The sequence below is a fragment of the Tinamus guttatus genome, unplaced genomic scaffold (genome assembly GCF_059628265.1).
Source record: "Tinamus guttatus ecotype Peru unplaced genomic scaffold, ASM5962826v1 Tinamus_guttatus_pri_ptg000356l, whole genome shotgun sequence".
Taxonomy (NCBI): Eukaryota; Metazoa; Chordata; class Aves; order Tinamiformes; family Tinamidae; genus Tinamus; species Tinamus guttatus.
Window position 1 is genome coordinate 196,462 of NW_028288890.1, and position 20,798 is coordinate 217,259.

The 20,798-nt window shown below is 66.0% G+C and overlaps 3 protein-coding genes across 3 annotated transcripts; all 3 read left to right on the plus strand.

Moving 5' to 3' along the window:
* The first annotated feature begins 325 nt into the window (after positions 1–325).
* Positions 326–2,067, plus strand: SDF2 (stromal cell derived factor 2). Its single transcript, XM_088529974.1, has 3 exons — positions 326–485; positions 563–759; positions 1,612–2,067. The coding sequence occupies exons 1-3, from the start codon at positions 326–328 to the stop codon at positions 1,897–1,899; spliced, it is 645 nt and encodes a 214-aa protein (XP_088386100.1). The 3' UTR covers positions 1,900–2,067.
* Positions 2,068–2,437: 370 nt separating this feature from the next.
* BLTP2 (bridge-like lipid transfer protein family member 2) lies at positions 2,438–16,013 on the plus strand. The gene is made up of 39 exons (XM_088530010.1): positions 2,438–2,554; positions 3,268–3,397; positions 3,690–3,736; positions 3,997–4,156; positions 4,232–4,350; positions 4,463–4,523; positions 4,749–4,947; positions 5,049–5,172; positions 5,484–5,608; positions 5,691–5,758; positions 5,851–5,999; positions 6,226–6,344; positions 6,658–6,821; positions 6,935–7,199; positions 7,303–7,508; positions 7,664–8,759; positions 9,000–9,191; positions 9,292–9,494; positions 9,574–9,692; positions 9,769–9,989; positions 10,093–10,283; positions 10,368–10,467; positions 10,539–10,741; positions 10,968–11,261; positions 11,543–11,701; positions 11,820–12,026; positions 12,138–12,237; positions 12,407–12,589; positions 12,901–13,022; positions 13,112–13,267; positions 13,351–13,472; positions 13,557–13,737; positions 13,815–13,901; positions 14,274–14,384; positions 14,470–14,605; positions 15,021–15,145; positions 15,307–15,408; positions 15,506–15,640; positions 15,821–16,013. The coding sequence occupies exons 1-39, from the start codon at positions 2,487–2,489 to the stop codon at positions 16,001–16,003; spliced, it is 6,732 nt and encodes a 2,243-aa protein (XP_088386136.1). The 5' UTR covers positions 2,438–2,486; the 3' UTR covers positions 16,004–16,013.
* Positions 16,014–17,115: 1,102 nt separating this feature from the next.
* On the plus strand, positions 17,116–20,485 carry RSKR (ribosomal protein S6 kinase related). The gene is made up of 12 exons (XM_088530011.1): positions 17,116–17,166; positions 17,281–17,457; positions 18,077–18,160; positions 18,232–18,300; positions 18,441–18,510; positions 19,236–19,343; positions 19,437–19,477; positions 19,560–19,587; positions 19,673–19,762; positions 19,827–19,915; positions 20,001–20,111; positions 20,195–20,485. Exons 1-12 carry the CDS (start codon positions 17,116–17,118, stop codon positions 20,417–20,419), a joined length of 1,143 nt encoding a protein of 380 aa, XP_088386137.1. The 3' UTR covers positions 20,420–20,485.
* The last annotated feature ends 313 nt before the right edge of the window (positions 20,486–20,798 follow it).

A 20,798-nucleotide genomic window follows, 5' to 3' on the forward strand; every position in this document is an offset into this window, starting at 1 on the left:
GCCCCGCGGCAGCGCAGGAGGCCTCGGAGCTGGATGCGGCCCCGACGGGGCCTCGGCGCTCCCCGGCAACCGGCCCGGGAGCGAGACGAGCTCCCCCCGCGCCGCCTCCGCGGCCGCCCCCCCTTACCCGGCCCGGGCCGCCCCCGCCACCTCCTTACCCGGCCCGGGCCGCCCCGGCGCCTCCGCGGCCGCCGCGCTGCGCCCAGGGAAAATGGAGGCGCCCGCTGCGGCCTGAGCGGGGCGGAGCAGACGAGCGCGACCTCCGGGCAGCCGGAGCGGCGCAGCGCGGCGCGGCGTCACTTCCGCTTCCAGCGGCGCGGCGGGGATGCGGGCGGCGCGGCGGCTGCTGGCGCTCGGGCTCGTGCTGGGCGCGGCGGCGGCGGCGCGCGGCGGCCCCGCGCCCGTCACCTGCGGGTCCGTCGTGAAGCTGCTCAACGTGCGCCACAACGTGCGCCTGCACTCGCACGATGTGCGCTACGGATCCGGTAAGGCCACCCGTGAACCCCCGCTCTCCGCCCCGTTGCCGGTCGCCCGGCTGAGGCGTCGCTCCCCCGTGCCGCAGGCAGCGGGCAGCAGTCGGTGACGGGCGTGTCGGCGGCGGACGACGGCAACAGCTACTGGCGGGTGCGGGGCCGCACGGCGGCCGTGTGCGAGCGCGGGGCGCCCGTGCGCTGCGGCCAGGCCATCCGCCTCACGCACGTGGGCACCGGCCGCAACCTGCACAGCCACCGCTTCACCTCGCCGCTCTCCGGAAACCAGGTGCGGCGGCAGCGGCACCCGCGGGACCTGCGCGGCACCTTCCCCGCCGTGGCGAGGGGGACGGGGGGAAGGACCCTGCTCTGGCACCAGGTGGCCTGGGGGTTAGACACCTGCACCAAGCGGCTCTGATTGGGGGGTCTGACCCCATATGTCGCTGCTGGGACGTTCCTGCTGTGGCACATGGTGGCCCTAGGGATGGGGCACCTGCCCCAAGTAGCTCCCATCACTGGCCCAACCTCCATCCCCACTGGAGGAACATCCTTGCTGTGACACTGGGTGGCCCTGGGGATGGGGTCCCCAAGTAGCCCCTGCCACCAGCCTGACCCCATTCCCTACTGACGGGATATCCCTGCCTTGACACTGGGTGGTCCTGGGAATGGGGTCTCTGCCCCAAGTGTCCCCTATCACCAGCCTGACCCCATTCCACACTGTAGGGACATCCTTGCTGTGACACCTGGTGGGCTTGGAGATGGGGCCCCTATCCCAAATGGCCCCTGTCACCAGCCTGATCCCATTCCTCACTGCTGGGGCATCCCTGCCATGACACCAGATGGCCCCAGGGATGGAGTCCCTGTCCCAAGTGGCCCCTGTCACCAGCCTGACCCCATTCCCCGCTGCTGGAACATCCTTGCTGTGGCACCGGGCAGTCTGGGAGCCCCTGGCAGCTGTCCCTGCACTGGGGTACCCAGAATGTGGGGAAACGGGGCCATGCCGAGTCCCTGGCACTGTGCGCTCCGCTGCGAGCCGTGCCGGGGGACACAGGCCCCGTTCCCACCCAGGTGCCTGCCTACAGGACGCCCTTGTCCCTGGGCAAGCAGCGTCCATAACGAGCTGTCCCCCATCCCGTCGCAGGAGGTGAGCGCCTTTGGGGAGGACGGCGAGGGCGACTACCTGGACGACTGGACCGTGGTGTGCAGCGGGACGTACTGGGCGCGCGACAGCGAGGTGCGCTTCAAGCACGCCTCCACCGACGTCTTCCTCTCGGTGACGGGCGAGCAGTACGGACGGCCCATCCACGGGCAGAAGGAGGTGCACGGCATGGCCTCCGCCAGCCACAACAACTACTGGCGGGTCATGGAGGGCATCTTCATGCAGCCCGGCGAGCTGCCCAAGGCCGCGCAGCATCACGCTGAGCTGTGATGGCTGCAGCTGCAGCCTGCAGGCTCCGTTGGGGTGGCAGAGAGACCCCTGCGCTGCCCCGGTTGCAGGCGCTGTCCCCGTGCAGGGCACGGAGCAGCGCCAGGGGCTCGAGGTCGCTCTGCGTGAAGTGCGGCCGGGCCTCGGTGCTCAGTGGCATCTTGGAGGCGCTGAGACGAGCGGTGGCGGCGGCGACGACGTGGGAGAAGAGCTGCGGAGCGTGCGGCGGGAGGCACCGAGCAGCCCCCACGGCCGTGGGGGTCCGCGCGGGTTGGGGACCATAAAGGAACTGAGCTCTGCAGCGGCGTGTGGTCCTTTTGTGGGGGGGTGGAACGGGCAGCGGCCTCCCTGCTGCGGCACCCGCCGGTGGCTCCGGGCCCGTCCCGGTCCCCGTGGCGGGGGGCGCTGCGCGGTGGCGCGCGCGGCAGGGGGCGCTGTGGTGGCTGCGCGGCGGCCCCGCCCCATCGCGGCCCCGCCCCTCCCAGCGGCCACTCGGGCTGCGCGGGCGGGCGGCCCCGCTGGGCGCCCGGTTACCGGACGGCGGGGGGCGACCGGGCCGGGCCGGGCCCCAGGCCGGGCCGGGGGCTGCTATGGCGCCGCTGCCCGCCGCGCTGCTCGGCCTCGCCGTCGTGGCGCTGCTCGCCGGGCTGCTGGCGCGGTCAGGGCCGCGGAGGCCGCGGGGGTGGCGGTTGGGGGGTGGCTCGTGGCGGTTGGAGCGGGGGCGCTGGGCACGGGGGGGGGACAAGGGGCGCAGTGGAGTGGGGGGATAGCGGGTGTCAGGGTGCGGGGGGCGCTGCAAGGGGGTCCTAGGGCTGCGTACGGCGTTGTCACGGGTGGGAAGGGGCTCGCGAGGGGCTAGGAGGGTGTCGAGGTGCGCGGGGACTCGCTGGGGTTGGGGCACACCGGGCTGGGTCGGAGGTCTCAGGGGTGGGGGGGCCCTCAAGGCTGTGCTGGGGGGTGTCCTGCACCAGAGGGGTGCACAGGGCTGGCTTGGGGGGCAGGATGCGGCATGCCAGGCGTTTGGGGGGTACCCAGGGCTCCGGGCAGGCCCGTGGGGTGTCCCAGGGCTGGCTGCGGGGTGGCAGCGTGTGGAGGGGTTCATTAGAGCTTGAGGGGGGCCTTGGGGCTCGGTATAGGGTGACAGAGGTGTGGGGGACCAAGGAGGAGCCCAGGGCTGTGTGGGAGACACGGGGGCTTGGGGAGCCCATGGGATTTAGGGTGGGGGGCTGTAGGGCATGGGGAGGCACCACAGGTGAGGGGCATTGGGGGCCTCAGAGCTGGTGTTCAGGGGACGAAAGGGGCCCATCGCAGCCGGCCCCGAGCAGGGCTGCGTGCAGGGAGCTGGACCACGGCCCTGCCGTGTCCCCGCAGGTGGCTGGCATGTCGCCTGGCTGTCACCTGGTGCCGCCAGAAGCTGCAGGCGGAGCTGAAGATCGGCTCCTTCGGCTTCTTCTGGGCCCAGAACATCAGCCTCAAGTTCCAGCGGGAGCAGCAGACCGTGGTGGGTACCGGGGGACAGCGAGCGCTCGCCCCAGTGTGAGTCGGGAGGAGAGAGGCCGGCAGGACGGTGCTGCCGCATCCAGAGCCGGGAGGGAATCCCTGCAGCCCGGCTCCTGCTGCAGAGCCCCGTAGCTGGTGCCGGGCTCTTCCTCCCCCGACTGAGCTCTGGGATCCTCGGCTGCTCCGTGGCACATCCCGAGTGATGCTGGTTGTTGTGGGCAGAGCGGGAGCGTCCGAGTGTCACAGCGCAGAGTGGGCTGTCACTGCCCTGACCTGCCTGTGTGTCCTTGTAGGAGATCGACAGCATCTGGATTTCCAGCAAGCTGAGCCGGGAGCTGCCGTATGTACCCCGGCCCCTTCCCTGCTCTCTTGGCTTTGCTTGGGGTCTGCCTCATCCCTGGCTCTGCTGGTTGGGCTCAGCCCTTAGTGCCTTCCTGTAAAGCCTGTTTTCCTGGGGTCTGCGCTGTGCAGGAGCCATTCGCTGTCCTCTGGCATGGCAGTGTCGCGTGGATGCTCTTGTGCTGGTCCCGCACGTCCCTGGGGCAGGGCCCAGAGCGCAGCGTGCCAGCTCTTGTGACAGTCCTTGGTATTCCCTGCCAGACGCTATTTTGAACTGTGCTTCGGTGAGGTGCGAATCCGCACGGATCTCCAGAAGGGCCCTGCATTCCAGCCTTCCTACCCAGAGGCTCCCAAAGACGTTGATGGAGAGGAAAGCCGGGACCTGTCTCTTAAGCCCTCCCTGCTGAGAGTCCTCAGCCAGGTGAGGCCCTGGCTCCTGGAGAGGACATTGCTGCTGTGCTCTCCCACAGCCCTCACCCTACCACCTTTCTCCCAGCTCTTCTCCATCCATGTGGACTCCATCAACATCATGGTTCTACATGTGGCCACCTCTGAGTCTCTGTGGCACATTCGGGCCAGCAAGACGCGTCTCCTCCTGGACAGTGACGGGAAGAGGTAGCGCTGTGCTCATGTCCTGCTCTGCTCCCCTGGCACAGCCCTGTTTCCCTGCACGGCTTGGAGCCAGCAGCAGAGCCTGCGATGTTAATGTGTTTTGTGGTCTCCCCAGCCTGAACTGTGAGGTGAGCTTGACAAAGGTGAACAGCAAAGTGCTACGGAGCAGCCAGCTGGTGAGTGCTGGGGAGGGGAGAAATGCAGTACTTGGGGCCAAGGAGGTCCTGTTCCAGAGCAGCCTTTCCCTGAGGCCAGGCAATGCTAAACGTGGGCTTGGTGCCCTGCAGTGCAGCCCTGCAGAGTGCTCAGCTTCGTGCTGTGCTCAGGGCTTCATGTGCAGCATCCACCAGCAGGGAGGAGGAGAGGCTCCCCACGCACTCCTTGCCCCTGTCCCCGTGCAGGATGACACGTGCCTGGCGGAGGTGGCCCTGGCGCTCTCTCTCTCACTGGAGATCAGCATCAAGCGGCGGCTGGTGGGTGTCAGGCTGCGTGTCCGGACCCTGCAGGCAGAGCTGCACGAAGGGCTCTTGTACAGCCAGCTGCTGCAGCGAGTGACTGCTGGGACGCGGGACGGCAGCGTGGGGGACCAGCCCAGCGCAGGTCAGGACGAGGCAGGCGTTGAGCATTGGCAGCCCCCACAGTTCTGCGGTCAGAGGGATCTGGACAAGAGCCTTGCTGTGACCCTGTATTTCCTCCCCTAGGCCTGGGGCAGCCCCCGAAGCTCGTGTCCTTGCTGAGCAGGGACACGTTGCAGCTCATCCCCAGGAAGGTGGAGGTGAAGCTGGAGAGCACCAGTGTGGTGCTGTCTGTGAACAGCCAGAAGAGGTGAGGGGACAGGTGGAGGGGCAGGTTGTCTTAGTCCTGATCAGTACGGAGGTGTGGACTTGGGGACAGCTGTGCCATTCCCTGTTTGTGCCAGACCTGCCAGACTGACAAGAGTGTGTTTTGGGGACCACTCTAGTGAGGAGGAGTGTGGTTTGATATCAGGTTGTTTGGGAAGAGGGAAGATGGTGAGCTGGCTCTCCAGTATGGCAGTCTGGTGGGATTATCTCCTAATGTGCTGGGCTGTAGCTGGGACAGGGAGATGCAGATCATCACGGTTCCCTTCTGGTGGTGACTCCCTGCTTCTCACACAGGTACCTCACTTGGAGCCTGAAGCTGCTGCAATTTCTATATCAGCGCGAAGAGGAGCAGATCCCACTGCGCAACTTCACCCCCACCTCAGACCTGGACCAAATGAGTGTAGACCTCCAGCTGGAGGGCAAGTAGCCAAGAGGGCCCCTGCAGAGCAGGGCTGCAGTCGTGTCCCCCTCTGTCACTCACCTCTGCTCCTCTCTCCTCAGATGGCCTTCTTCTGTCCCAGAGCCGCCAGCGCATCGTGTGCCTCAACTCCCTGAAGACGAGTGTGCAAGTGAGTGAGCGCCAGGCGCCCTCCTGTTGCTGGAGGGGCCGGCTCGGCTCCTGGTACGAGTTTGCAGCCACCCTGTGCTCTCCTCCCTCTAGGTCACAGCCATTGACCTCTCGGCTGCTGTGCTGCTCAACACCTGCATCATCCACTATCGCCACCAAGAGTTTTCGCACTGGCTGGGCCTGTTGGCGCAGGAATACAGGAGCCAGGGAGTGCCTGTCCCCAGCCAAGGTCACAAGGGCAGGTAAACTCAGCCTCAGCGCAGCTGCCGGGGTTGCAGCTTGGCCGGCTGCTCCCTGGCAGGGTGCCCGGACACACGGCGCCTTCTCTGCCTTGTGCACGGCCGTGGGAGAGGGAGGCTGCGTGGAGGCCGGCAGGGAGTCACGGAAAAGGTGTCCCTGGGGCCCTGCACCCTCAGGAGCTCTCTGGGATGCAGTGCTCCAGTAACAGCCGATGTTTGTCCTGTGCAGGAGCTGTCCCCAGATCATAGCACCCGTCATCCTGAGTGCCTCGCTATCCAACGTCAACGTATCGGTGCAGCTGGGGGACACGCCGCCCTTCGCCTTGGGCTTCAACTCTATCTCTGCAGGTACAGTCCGGTGGCCGTCCCTGGGTGCCTGCGGGCTCTCCGGGCCCTCCTTGGGAAGGGGCTTCACAGAGGCAGAGGGACTGTCTGGGACCTGGGCTTGTGGCACGGGAATGGGGAGTTCTCAGTGCCTGGCATGGGGCTGCTGCCCTGCGACCTGGTTATGTCTGAGTTAGAATCATAGAATCCTGGTCAGAAAAGACCTTCAAGATCATTGAGCCCAACTGAGTTGCGCCTTGCCTGGGCTGGTCCAGCTGGCATGCTTGTCGGGCAACCATGAGCCTGCCAGCACTGGCCTCCCGCTCTGTGCCCGCAGACTACCAGCACCTGCGGCCCCAGAGCGTGCACCAGCGGGCAGTGCTGGCCGTGGACCATCTCTGCTGGCGCGTGGGCAACGACTCGCACATCCAGCGCGCCCCGCACCCCCCCAACATGCACGTGTGGGGAGAGGCCCTCATTCTCGACTCCTTCAACCTGCAGGTGAGTGCCGAGCCAAGGGGTGGCTCGGTGCAACTATCTGCGACTGGCACAGGGACGTGCTGTGGCAGAGAGTATCCTGGATGCCAAGAGTGCTTGGCCTGTGTGTCCTGCAGGGCAGCTACAACCAGCCGCTGGGCATGTCCAGCGCTCAGTCGGACACACTCTTCCTGGACTGCACCATCCGCGGGCTGCAAGTGGAGTCATCAGACACCTGCACCGAGTGCCTGGCCCGGGTCCTGCCCCTGTTCTGCCCGTGGCCCAGCGGAGCAGAGCTTGCAGAGGAGCCACCCTCTTCCCCAGGAGAGCCCTGGGGGCTGCTGTGGAAGGTGGATCTGAAGGTGGAGGATGTTAATCTTTTTACAGTCTCTACTCTGGTTGGTAAGTGCAGCTGTAGCATCCAGGCTCTAAAAGCACTCTGTGGTCAAAGGAGTGTGGCATGTTCCTCCTCTGAGCCTGCAGTGCTGATGTGCCCTCTGCCCAGGTGCCTTGGAGCTGCGGCTGGACACACTGACTGTCCTGGGGAGTGCCGAGAGCTGCACGGTCAGTGTCCAGGGCATGGTGCTGGCCTTGGTGAAGAGCATCACGGAGAAGATGCAGCCATGCTGCAAAGCGCCTGCCATCCCCAACCCAGTGGCCAGCCTCTCCATGCTCTCTGTCACCTACCACAGCAGCATCCGCTCGCTGGAGGTTGGTGAAAGTTCTGGGCTCTGCACTGGAGGGGCTGGGATGGACTGGGCAGAGGGAGGGTGGGCTGGCATTGCAAGGGCACGGAGAGGGGAAGGGGGTTGTGCTGGGGCTGGATCTGGCAGTAATTTGGGTGCTGTTTGCTCTCGCTGCTATAGGTGCAGTGCGGCGAGGGGCTGGCGGTGCTGTGGAGCCCACCCGATCACATGCACTTGTATCATCACACCCTGGCCACCCTGCAGTGCCACGACGCCCTGCGAAGCGCGCTGGGCCGCAGGCCACCTCCTTCCCTGCCCCTGGAGGGCCCCGTGCTGGAGGCGGCCGCCCCTGCAGAGATGCCAGGCCCCCTGCAAGCAGATGGGACTCCCCCCAAAAGACTTCTGTCCCTATTGCTAGAGCTGAGCTCTGCCAAAGTCACAGCCTTTGTCTCGGAAACCAACTACATCAGCCTGGCTGCCGAACGGGCCTCGGTGAACTGGCACGGTGGTGCCCTGCACGGTTACTGCCCTGAGCTGGCGGCCGGCTTTGATGGACACAGCATCTTCAGCTTCAAGGAGGTGGAGGTGAGGCTGCTGCCAGAGCTGGAGGAGGTCATCCTGCACCGCTGCGCCTTCCCCTCCCTCCGCACGCTCCGCAACCGTGGCTGGGCCTTCTCCTTTGCCAGCGTGACCATTGAGTTCCCCTACCAATATGACTTCTCCCGCACGCTGGACGCTGCCATGGGTGTGCAGAAGTGGCTGAAAGGGCTGCACCGGCGCGGGCGCCCTGCCAGCACCGCTCTGCCCCCAGACCTCCTGCTCAAGGTGGAGCACTTCTCTTGGGTCTTCCTGGATGATGTCTTCGAGGTGAAGCTGCGAGACAACTACGAGCTGATGAAGGACGAGAGCAAGGAGAGCGCCAAGCGGCTGCAGCTGCTGGACGCCAAGGTGGCCGCGCTGCGCAAGCAGCACGGCGAGCTGCTGCCCGCCCGCAAGATAGAGGAGCTCTACGCGTCGCTGGAGAAGAAGAACATCGAGATCTACATCCAGCGCTCGCGGCGCCTCTATGCCAACACACCCATGCGCAGGGCCCTGCTCACGTGGACCCTGTCCCACCTTCAGCTGGTGGCCCTGGCCGACGAGTCCTTCCATGGCACAGAGCGTGTGTTGGAGCAGATGAGAGACATAGACAGTGTCAGCCCGTTCCCCTCTGAGGGGCTGGAGATGGTGACCCAGTGGTGCCGCATGATGAAGGGCAGCGTTGGCAGCTTCTTTGGTGAGTGGCCCCACGCAGGGTGTCCTCTGTGTACAGCTCGGTGACTGCGTGGTCAGAGACCTACTGGTACCGTGTGGTTTGTGGCCAAGTTGGGGAAATGGTTCCCAGAGGATTAAGGGAGTGGGGAGAGAACAGAGACAGGAGAGTGATGGAGCTGTGTCTCCTGACATGGCCCAGAATAGAGGACCAGAGCAGTGTCCCTTTGTGGCCCTGTTCCCTAGCCCTGCCTCTGCCCCGCAGTGCGGATCCGTGACTATCCTCGCTACCTCTTTGAGATCCGGAACTGGCAGCTCTCGGGCCGGCTGATCGGAGCGGAGCAGTGCGGCCAGACCTGCTCCCGGCGCCGCCAGGTCCTGAAGCTGGGGCTGCCCTGGGGAGATGTGGCGGTGGAGAGGAACATGCCACCCCTGAAGTTCTACCATGACTTCCACTGTAAGAGCCGGAGAGGCAGCGGGGATGGGGCTCTGCGCCAGGGCAGAGATGGGGGCTGTGTGGGACTCGCTGAGAGCTGAGCCGAGCCCTGTGTCCCCAGCGGAGATCTCCCAGTTCACCATCGTGTGGGGGCCCTGCTGGGACCCAGCCTGGACCCTGATCAGCCAGTGCGTGGATCTCCTCACCAAGGCCTCGGAGGACCCCAGTGCTCCATTGCCATGGTGGGATAAGAGCCGCCTTCTCTTCCATGGGGACTGGCACATGGATATTGAACAGGCCAACCTGCACCAGCTGGCCACCGAGGTGAGTGCCTCAGGAATGGGGAGCAGAGCACAGCACGGGGCTGGCTTACCCCTGCCTCGTCCCATGCTTGTCCTTGCAGGACCCCTACAACACCACGGAGAACATGCACTGGGAGTGGAGCCACCTCTCCTTCCAGTGGAAACCTGGGCAGTTCGTCTTCAAGGGCAACCTAGACATCAACGTCCGGACGGCCTCCAAGTGAGTGCGGGCTGAGGAGTGCGGGGGCTGCTGCGTGGTATTGCAGGAGTAACCAGCAGCCTCTATCTTCCTGCAGATACGACGACTGCTGCTTCCTGCACCTGCCTGACCTGTGCATGACGCTGGACATGCAGTGGCTGTGCCACGGGAACCCCCACGACCACCACGGCGTGGTGCTGCGCTCGCCCGACTTCCTGCCCGAGGTGCCGGTGGGGCAGCAGTACGACTCGTACCGTGCCTTCCGCTCCGAGAACCTCAACCTCTCCATCCGGATGGACCTGACGCGGCCCAGCGAGGGTGGGCGATAGCACCCTAGGGACCCCCTCCCCGGGCGAGGGAGCTGGGGTTGAGGGGTTGCTGTGTTCCTGCCCTGCGGTGCTGATGACGGGTATATCCCCAGAGCACTCCCAGCCCCGGATCCTGCTCTACAGCAGCACCCTGCGCTGGATGCAGAACTTCTGGGCCACGTGGACCAGCGTGACGCGCCCCATCTGCCGTGGGAAGCTCTTCAACAACATGAAGCCCAGCAAGAAGAAGCTGGGGCAGCACTACAAGCAACTATCCTACACTGCACTCTTCCCACAGCTGCAGGCAAGTCTTGGGGATGGGACTCCATGTTATCTCCCTGCTCGGCCTCGGCTGGGCTCTCAGCCCCTGCTCTCTGTCCCCTCGCAGGTGCATTACTGGGCCTCCTTTGCCCAGCAGCGGGGCATCCAGGTGGAGTGTTGTCAGGGCCACATCTTCACTCGTGGCACCCAGCGGCTCATCCCCCAAGGTGAGACCAGACCCTGCTGGCAGTGTCCCTGGGCAGGACAGGGCACAGCTGACGCCTCTCCTTGTCCCCAGCTGGGACGGTGATGCGCCGCCTCATTTCCGAGTGGAGCATCACGCAGATGGTGAGCGACCTGAGCCAGGTCACTGTGCATCTCATGGCCTCTACCTGTGACGAGAACGCTGACCACCGGCTCGACACTCTGGTCAAGAAAACCCACCTGCTGAGCCTGTCCTCCCTCACCTATCAACGGCACAGCAACCGCACGGCCGAGGAGGTACCGCTGCAGGGCAGCACACCACAGGCATAACCCTGCCTGTGCTGGCTTGATGGCATCCCCCCAGGACAGGGGACCTTGATCTTTGGGGGCAATTGGGAAGGGAGGTGGCTGGAGAAGGGACAGACCTGCAGGCTTGAACCTTCATGCACGAAGCCTCTACATGTCCTTGTACATGGGCTAGTGGTAGCCTTGCTGTGATGGGGCTCTGACCCTCTGTGCTCAGGAGCTGCCCCTGCGGGACGGGGACGACGGGTTCCACACGCACCAGCTGCACCTGGTGGACCTGAGGGCATCCTGGACCACCACGAACCGGGACATCGCCTTCGGCCTCTACGATGGCTACAAGAAAGCGGCCGTGCTCAAGCGCAACCTGTCCACTGAGGCCCTCAAAGGGCTGAAGATTGACACGCAGCTGCAAGCCAAGAAGCTGAAGAGGGGCCCACTCTCTGCCCACTCCGTCCCTGCCAGAGTGACTGCCCCCGTCACCAGCGGCCGTCCCGAGAGAGCCTCCTCGGGGGGGTGAGTGTGGCAGGGAAGGGAGCGTGTTGGCCCTGGGCTCAGGGCTCTCGGACCACTTAGGCGCTCCTGATTTCTACCCCCTGTTCCTGGCTCCCAGCCCTGCAAGACAGACTGTGCTCATCTCGTGCAGGGATGGAGGGCACAGGAGGGAGTGGGAAGCCCCACACGGCAAGAGCCTTCTGCATGTAGCATCCTAGCCCAAGGCGGCGATGCTTGGGCTCACTCCCTTTCCCCAACCCAGTCCATCTCCTTCCAGTAGTGACCACTTCTCCTTCCCCAGGGGCCTACATGCTGCAGAAGCTCATCGAGGAGACGGACAAGTTTGTGGTCTTCACAGAGGAGGAGTCAGGGGCGAGCGAGCAACTGTGTGGCATTGCCGCCTGCCAAACCGATGACATCTTCAACCGCAACTGCCTCATCGAGCTAGTCAACTGCCAGGTACCTGTCCTTGGCCAGCCTGCCCGTGCCTGTGTTCGCTGCCTGTGGCCTTGCCGTAAAGGTGGGTCATGTCCAGCCTCGGAAGGCTCCTCTCATTCCCGGGGTCTTTCCCCCGCAGATGGTGCTGCGCGGTGCGGAGACGGAGGGCTGCGTGATCGTGTCTGCTGCCAAGGCCCAGCTGCTGCAGTGCCAGCACCACCCTGCGTGGTACGGGGACACGCTGAAGCAGAAGACGTCCTGGACCTGCCTGCTTGATGGCATGCAGTACTTCGCCACGACGGAGAGCAGCCCCTCCGAGAGGGAACATGGGCAGCTCTGGCTGGAGGTAAGTGGCCAAGGCAGCTGGGATGGGCTCAGTAGTGAGTGAGTTGGTTGGAGGGCAGATAGTGCTGCCAGTGAGAGCGGGGACAGCCACCAGTGCCTCCTGTGTCCCCAGGTGAAGAACATCGAAGAGCATCGGCAGCGGAGCCTGGACTCGGTGCAGGAGCTCATGGAGAGCGGGCAAGCGGTGGGCGGCATGGTCAGCACCACCACAGGTACTGGTGGCACGGGCCGCTGTGCCTACCCCAACCCGCTTGTGTGGCACCCCAAAGCTGAGCGCAACAGCCTGTCCCCAGGAGCCGGCCTGCTGCGCTGAGCCCCGTGCTCAGGGCTCCAGCCTATGGGGCACAGCGCTCTGACTGGCGTCCCCCTGCCTGGTCCTAGACTGGAACCAGCCCTCAGAAGTCCAGCAGACCCAGCAGGTGCAGAGGATCATCTCCCGCTGCAGCTGCCGCATGTACTATATCAGCTACAGCCACGACATCGACCCCGAGCTGGCCACGCAGATAAAACCCCCCGAAACTCCTGCCAACCAGGAGAAGGAGGATCTGCTGAAGAAGCAGGAAGGTGAATACATCCAGGCATCCCAGTGGGGAGAGCTCTGGGCTGATGCACAGTTGCCTGATGAGTGCAGGGATGGTCTATCTTGTCCCTGCTGTGATCAGAGGGGTGCCTACAGGAGTGATGCCCAGCCACATGGCCGTGCAGCAGATGATGCTGGACATGCCGTGCCTCCTGGAGCCAATGTAGCCACCTTGGCTTGTTCTCTGTCCATCTGCATCACTGTCTGGCTCATTAATCCTGGTCCCCAGGTGCATCCTGAGAGAGGCTCTTCCTGGCTGTGTTGGGACCCACGTGTCCTTTACCTGTTCCCACAGGAGCTGTGGACACGTTCACGCTGATCCACCACGACCTGGAGATCTCCACCAATCCTGCGCAGTATGCCATGATCCTTGATATAGTCAACAACCTGCTGCTGCATGTGGAGCCCAAACGCAAGGTACCCGCATGGCCCTGGGTGACCTTCCTGTGCCATGTCACTTGCCTGTGCCCAGGACGCTCCTCACCTTCCCCTGTCCCTGTGTCCAGGAGCACAGCGAGAAGAAACAGCGAGTGCGCTTCCAGCTGGAAATCTCTAGCAACCCCGAGGAGCAGCGCAGCAGCATCCTGCACCTGCAGGAGGCCGTGAGGCAGCACGTTGCCCAGATCCGCCAGCTGGAGAAGCAGATGTACTCCAACGTGAAGGTGAGCCCGCAGCCCTGGCAGGACTTGGCTTCCCCGGGTCCCCGCTCTAGAGGGGAGGATGCTGAGGGCTCTCTGTACTCTAGTCCCTGCAAGACGACAGCAAAAACGAGAGCCTGCTCGACCTCAACCACAGGCTGCAGCAGCAGCTGAGCCAGGAGAAAGCTGACCTGCAACTGGAAAGCGAGGAGCTGAACATCCTGATCAGGTAGGAGTCATATTTGGCGCCCCCAGAGTTGCACCCTCCTTGCTCCAGAGCTCCTGTGTGCCAGCACTACGTCTTCTGCTGCAGGTGCTTCAAGGACTTCCAGCTGCAGCGAGCCAACAAGATGGAACTGCGGAAGCCGCCGGAGGACGTGAGCGTGGCCCGGCGGACCGAGTTCTACTTTGCCCAGGCGCGCTGGCGCCTCACCGAGGAGGACGGGCAGCTGGGCATAGCCGAGCTGGAGCTGCAGCGCTTCCTCTACAGCAAGGTACGGGGCTGGCCAGGGGCCTGGGCAGCCCCTGGGCCAGGGCTGAGCGCGTGGGGCTGACACGTGTATCTGTGCAGGTGAACAAGTCCGACGACACTGCAGAGCATCTGCTGGAGCTGGGCTGGGTCACGATGAACAACCTCCTGCCCAACGCTGTGTACAAGGCAAGTGGCAACCTGGAGAAGCAGCCCTGGGCCCAGGAGCGAGGGGAGGACTTGCTGCAGATGGGGGGGGGTGCCAGGCATGGCTGGGTCTGTCCTCAGCCCACTGCCCTTTGTGGTCCCCTGGGTGTCCTGGCATGGTTCTATGGCCTATCCTCAGGCCACCTCCTTTATACCTGGGGTTTCTTGAAGCCATGGGACATTCTTCTGGCCGGGGAGGGTTGGTCAACCAACAACTGGTTGGTCTGTCCTCACCCCAAGCCATCTGTCCTGTGTCCTGGGGACCCGCGGTTCCCTTGGGTGCCCTGGGGGTGGAAGGCTGGGCCTGGTGGGCTGGCCTGTCCTCACCCCAGCCACCCACCCTGTTCCTTGCAGGTGGTGCTGCGTCCCCAGAGCTCCTGCCAGTCTGGCCGGCAGCTGGCACTGAGGATCTTCAGCAAGGTCCGGCCACCCGTGGGAGGCATCTCCATCAAGGAGCACTTCGAGGTGCTGAGACAGGCCCAGGAGGTGACATGGACCCATAGGCCACGGGCACCATCTGTCTGGCTCTGACGCACTGCTCTCCCTACAGGTGAACGTGGTGCCCCTCACCATCCAGCTCACCCACCAGTTCTTCCACAGGATGATGGGTTTCTTCTTCCCTGGCCGCAATGTGGAGGAGGAGGAGGTGGGGGATGAGGAAGATAAGTCCAAGCTGGTGACAACAGGTGAGCAGGAGTGGGATGCACATGGCACAGTTGGGTGCTCTCCTCCCTGGCGCCAGTGATGTCCCTGAGCTACTTTAGTTGTATCTAGCATGTGCTTGTGGCCAGCTGCTGGTGGGCCACACACTGAGGAAAAGGGGCTTCTGAGCTCCTCTGTGAGCAGGGAGCTGACAGGGGGTCTGGGTTGTAGCTGATCCCAGACAGACACCAGCCATCCTTCTTGTGTCCTTCTCGCATGGGTCCTGGGGATTTGGATGCATAGGGACTGGATGGACCTTGCCAGGTGTAGCGTGATCTGCTCTGGGGCCTTCAGCCAAGACAGTGCAGGCAGACGGGGAAGGGTTCGATGACATGTGGTGCACTCGTGGCTGGCGTTCCCCGTGCCCAGGAGCCCCTCGCAGCTCTGTGTTTGTCCCAGGGATCCCCGTGGTGAAGCCGCGGCAGCTCATCGTGGCCGACGACTCGCTGGGCCCAGGCAAAGGGGTCGCTCAGGGATTGAATCGGACGTCAGGGGTCAGAAGATCGTTCCGAAAAGCACCCGAGGTACCTGCTGCTGCCCTGAGGGGGGAGTTTGGGAGATCCATGCTGTGGAACCCCCCTTTTCCTGCCCCTGCGGCAGCCTCCATGGCTGCCTGGTGAAACAGGGCCATGGCCCCATGCCTGGTTCTGTCCCCTCTCCTCATGGCTCTTGATGCTGTCCCCAGCATCCTGTGGATGACATTGACAAGATGAAGGAGCGTGCGGCCATGAACAACTCCTTCATCTACATCAAGATCCCACAGGTGCCACTCTGCGTCAGCTACAAGGTGAGGGACCCGCTGGCCCCAGGACACAGGTGCTGGGTGGCCAGGGACTGCTGGGGGGACAGGCCCACACTGGGTGTCTCCCCTGTCCCCTGCCCAGGGTGAGAAGAACAGCGTGGACTGGGGAGACCTAAACCTAGTGCTGCCCTGTCTGGAGTACCACAACAACACGTGGACATGGCTGGACTTCGCCATGGCGGTGAAGAGGGACAGCCGCAAGGCCTTGGTGGCACAGGTATGGGGGACACTGCTGCTTGCTCTCTCCCCTCTGGTGACAACAGGAGCCCCGAGCTCCCAGCTGTCTCCCTGCTCACAGGGAGGGAGCTGGGGCAGCTCCGAGCAGCCCTGTCCGGGTGGCTCTGGGTGCAGGGGCTGTGTGTGGCCACTGGGCGCTGAGGCCACCTCTTGGGGACAGGTGATCAAAGAGAAGCTCCGTCTGAAGCCGGCAGCCGGCGTGGAGGCCCGGGGCAAGCTGGAGAGCAAATCGGATGGGACGATCCAGCAGCAGGAGGAGGACGAGAAGGCGCGTCTGCTCATCGGGCTGAGCGTGGGCGAGAGGAACCTCAGCAAGAAGTCCATCTTCAGCAGGCGCAAATGAGGGCAGCACCCGGCAGGCCGGGAAGGGACTGGGGCAGCCCTGGGGCAGGGGGGCCGTGTGCCGCTCCATGGGGCAGAGCCCGAGGTCGGGGCTAGCCCTGCGCCAGGCCGTGGTGGCCCGGGGGGCAGGGGGTGGCAGCCTGGGGCCATGGCACTGCTCCCTGGCTGCTCTGGGGGCCGCAGCCCCCCGTGCCAAGGGGTCCCACGAGCTTCCCCTCTCCCTGCTGTGCGGGTACCGGGCCCTGGGCCTGGTGAAGCAGCAGGAGCGCTCCAGGCTGGTGGCCGGCTGGGAGAAAGGGGAACGGGAGAGAATTTAAATAAGAGTTTTTAATTTGGAATAGCCTCTGACCTCTGCATCGGCCCTCAGCCCCCCGCCGCACTGTGAGGGGAGCAGCAACCATCCTTGTTACCCCCCAGCGCGGGCAGCACACGTGTTCGGTGGCTTTAGTGCTGCCTTTTCCCTCCCTGTGGTACCGAGCTCGGGCTCAGGGCTCCTTCGCGGCGGCACCGTTGCCCTGGGCTCAACGTTTGCCCTGCCCTGCTCCAGCCCCACGGCTGCACCCAGAGCTGCACCGGGGCTTGGGGCGGGGGGGGCTCCTCTCACTGGTCCCCAGGGTGGCACAGGGCTGGGGGGTCGAGGGGAAGCAGGGAGGGGGGTGGTCAAAGGGAATGCTGGAGGGGGGGGGTCCTGCTGCGGGGAAGGGGGACTGGAGCCCATGGGGGGCTGCATTGCAGGGGGTATCTGTGCATCCATGGGGAGGCCCTGGGACAGGTACCTGGGGGAGGGCTGCATTGCTTTGGGGGGGACACCCAGTGGCACAACCCCCCTGCCAAGGGGCGCTGTGCCCGTGCAGGGGGGCACTGCTGCTGTGTGGGGGGTGTCCGGCAATGCACGCCCGGAGCAAAGCGGGTCCCGGAGCAAAGGGGGTCCCGGTGCCCGTTCCCGGTGCGGGGTGGGGGGGTCCCGGGCTGTGTGCCCGGTGCCAGGCAGGGGAAGCGCCCGGGCGGGGGGGCCGGGGGAGGGCCGGGCGCGCCCCCGGGGCGGGGCGGCGCGGGCTTATGTAAAGCGGCAGCTTAACGGGGCCGGCCCGGGGCCGCCCGGCCGGCGGCGCGATGGGAGCGACGAGCAGCGGCCCCGGCCCGGCCCCGGGGGGGCCCCCCCAGGTGCGTGCGACGGCGGCGCCGGGGGGCGGCGGGCCGGGCCGGGCGCGCTCACGCCGCCCCGGGCCGTACCGTACCGTACCGTGCCGTACCGTGCCGTGCCGTGCCGTCCCGCAGGGCCGCGCCGCCGGGCCGTGGCTGCGGGCGCTGCTGGGCCGCCCGGGGCCGCCGCGCGCCCTGACCGCCCGCGGCGCCGCCGCCGAGGAGCCGCCGGGGCCCGGGTGGCCGCAGCTCGTCTCGCTCTTCCTGCCGGAGTTCCCCGTGCGCCCCTCCGCCCGCCAGCAGCAGCTCAAGGTGCCGTCCGGGACCCCCGCTGTCCCCTCCCGGGGTCGCTTAGCGCCATCCCGGGCGTCCCCCGGACACCCGACGGGTCCTTGTGCGTCCTGCCGGCACCGCTCACCGTCCCGCGGGTCCCTCCGTATCCTACCCGGATCCCTCCACACGCCGTGGCGGGTTCCCGACCGTCCTACCGTGTCCCCGTGCACGGTCCCGGGATCCCCGACCTCCCGACCGGCTTCCTGTGCAACGCGCGTCGGGTCCTCGTCACTCTCTTCAGGGTCCCCGTGCACGGCAGTGGGGTCCCCATGTGTCCTATTGGGATCGCATGTGTCCCAGCTCGGGGTCCGCATGCAGCTTGTCAGGATCCCAATGCACCCTACAGCGCCTCCATGTTCCCATGTACCTTTGGGACAACATGTGCCTATGCCAGGGGCTTTTTATGTCCCCAGTTTGTCCCCTGCTGGGCACCCTGCACGCTCCTCACCCCCTACCAGGGACCTCAGCCCCACAGCAGAGATGTCACCCACCCCGGGCACGCACGGATGTCCCCCTGCAGGGCAGCCCCCCATGGGTGCCTGTGTCAGGGCAGCACCCTGGGGGCTCACAGGGGGCTCAGCCCCTGCTCCCCACCTAGATCCTGGGATTCGTGGCCAAAGGCTCCTTCGGGACCATCCTCAAGGTGCTGGACTGCGGGCGGGAGAAGGTCTGCGCCGTGAAGGTGGGTGCTGCCACTGGGACTGGGGTGCCCCCTGCGATGTCCCCCCTTTGCTGACAGCCCCTCGTCCCCAGGTTGTGCCCAAGGTGGAGGTGCTGCGTCGAGACACCCTCAAGCAGTGCAAAGAGGAAGTGAGCATCCAGGTAGAGAGGGCACAAGGGACAATGGGCATTGGGGACAGGCCCACGGGGTGCCCAGGGGGTTTGGGGTTGCTAAGGGAGGGTGGCAGCAGCGGAGCCCCCCCACCTAGGGACCGCTCAGCCTCTCTGTTTTGTGTCCCCAGCGCCAGGTCAGGCACCCGTTTGTTCACTGCCTCGGGGACAGCTGGCAGGGCCAGCGCCACCTCTTCATTAGTGAGTGACCATCTGCCCCGCGGGCTCGCGGCGGCGGCCCCCCCGCGCCCCCCGCCTGGCCCTGCGTGCGCGCGCACGTGTCTGGAGCTGCCCGCGCACGTGTCGCCCTGCACGCGCGCCCGCGTCCCCGCCGGGCAGGGGACGCTCGGCTGCCTCTGTCCCCGCGGCCCCCCTGCAGCAGCTCTTGTGGAGGGGGCAAGGGAGGATGTGGCCAGGCGGGAGCTGAACGAGCTGCTCCGGTCCCTGCGCCCGCCTGGTCCTGATGCTTGCGCCTCCCCGGTGCTCGAGCAGCTTCAGTGCCCGTTGCCTACACGGTTCCATTGCTTTTTGTCCCCTTGCTGCTTGTGTGGCCCTAGCCCTTGCTTGTTGTGGTTCTAGTGCTTGTGTCACCTCTGTGCATGGCCTGGGCACCCAGGTGGCCCTCGAGCTTTTGCCACCTCGGTGCTTGTGTGACCCCAATGCTTGCATGTTTCCAGTGCCTGTGTGGCCCTGGTGCCCGTGTCACCTTAGTGCATAGCCCTGGTTGCCCTGGTGCTTTTGCCACCTGAATGTGTGGCCCCAGTACCTGGATGGCCCTGGTGCCGGGTCACCTTAGCCCCAGTGCCCAATTTGCCCTGGTGCTTTTGCCACCCTGGCACCTACTTGGTGCCGGTTCTTGCCCATTCCCGGTGCCTCTGTGGCCCCGGGGCATCAGGGCAGCCCAGCAGTAAGTCCCGTGCCCGCAGTGTGCACCTACTGCAGCACGGGGGACCTGCATGCGCGGTGGCAGGCTGCCGGCCGCTTTGCCGAGGCCACCGTCCGCCTCTTCGCCGCCGAGCTGGTGCTGGTGCTGGGTGAGTGGCTGGTGCCTGGGCTCTGGGGCCGGACAGCGTGCGCGGGGCGGTCGTTGCTCGGGGTTCTCTCACCTCCATTTCCCCCCGCCCCAGTTTATCTCCATGACTTGGGCATCGTGCACCGAGATGTGAAGGTGGGTGACAGCAGCGGCACCGGGAGCGCCCCAGGCGGGCATGGGGCACCGGGGCCTCACGACAGCCTCCATCTCGTTGCAGATGGAGAACATCCTCCTGGATGAGCGAGGTGAGAGCCCAGCAGGGATGGGGCACATGGGGCTGGCTGGTGCCACGGGGAACCCCGCCACAGTGACATTCCTGTCGCCCCGCAGGGCACCTCAAGCTCGCCGACTTTGGGCTCTCGCGGCACCTGCGGCGGGGCGAGCGGGCGCGCACCATCTGCGGCACCCTGCACTACATGGGTAAGGAGGCGGCGGGGGCGGCGGGGGGCACGACCGCCCCCTCCGCTCACCCTCAGCCCCGCAGCCCCCGAGGTGCTGAGCGGGGGTCCCTACGGCCACGCGGCCGACTGGTGGTCCCTGGGAGTCCTGCTCTTCGCCCTGGCCAGCGGCAAGGTGAGCGCCACAGGAGGCTGCCGGCAGCGCGGGGACCCCCTCTGCTCCTCCGGAGCCCCTCAAGCTGCCTCGTGTTCCCCGGCAGTTCCCGGTGGCACCGGCGCCCGACCACGTGGCCATGCTGGAGCGCGTCAACGACAGCAGCTACGAGAGCCCGGGCACCCTCAGCCCGGCGCTGGCCCGGCTGCTCGCAGAGGTAGCCGTGCCCGCCTGGACACCAGGGCCCCCGCTGCCTCCGTGCCATGGGGTCCCTGCGGATCAGTGTCCTCCCTCCACCAGCTGCTGTGCCGGAATCCGCTGCGGCGCCTGCGCTACCTGCACCACTTCCAGGGCCACCCCTTCTTCCGTGGGGTGGCCTTCGACGCCGAGCTGCTGCAGAAGGACCCTGTGGACGTGGACGTGGCCCCACGGCCGGACGAGGAGCCCCTGCCCGAGGCCGCTGTCGCCTTCGAGGACTTCGACTGCGACCTCGCTGCCGCTCCGGACCGGCCCTGGCCCGGCTGAGCCCCGTGCCCGCTGCTCGGGCCCCCTTCGGCATCACTCAGGGAGAACCCCCCGTCCAGCACCGGTGCCGCACCGGTGCCCCCTTCCCCACCACCGCGGTACCTCTGTGCACTCGGCGGGAGCAATAAACCAGAGACCCCCGGGCTCCCCCGCGTCGCCTCACCCGTGCGCCCGGGAGGACCGGAGGGGAGGGGACTGAGGACCGGAGCGGGTCGCTCCCCTGCTCGCGGTTCCGTCCGCGCCATCGGGCGCCGCTGCGGAGGGGGGCGACACCGGCGGGGCGGGGCTTACAGCGAGGCCCCGCCCTCTGTCCCGCCCCGTTAGCCACGCCCCCGCCGCGGTGACGTCGGGCGGCGCAGCCAATGGGAGCCGCGCGTGG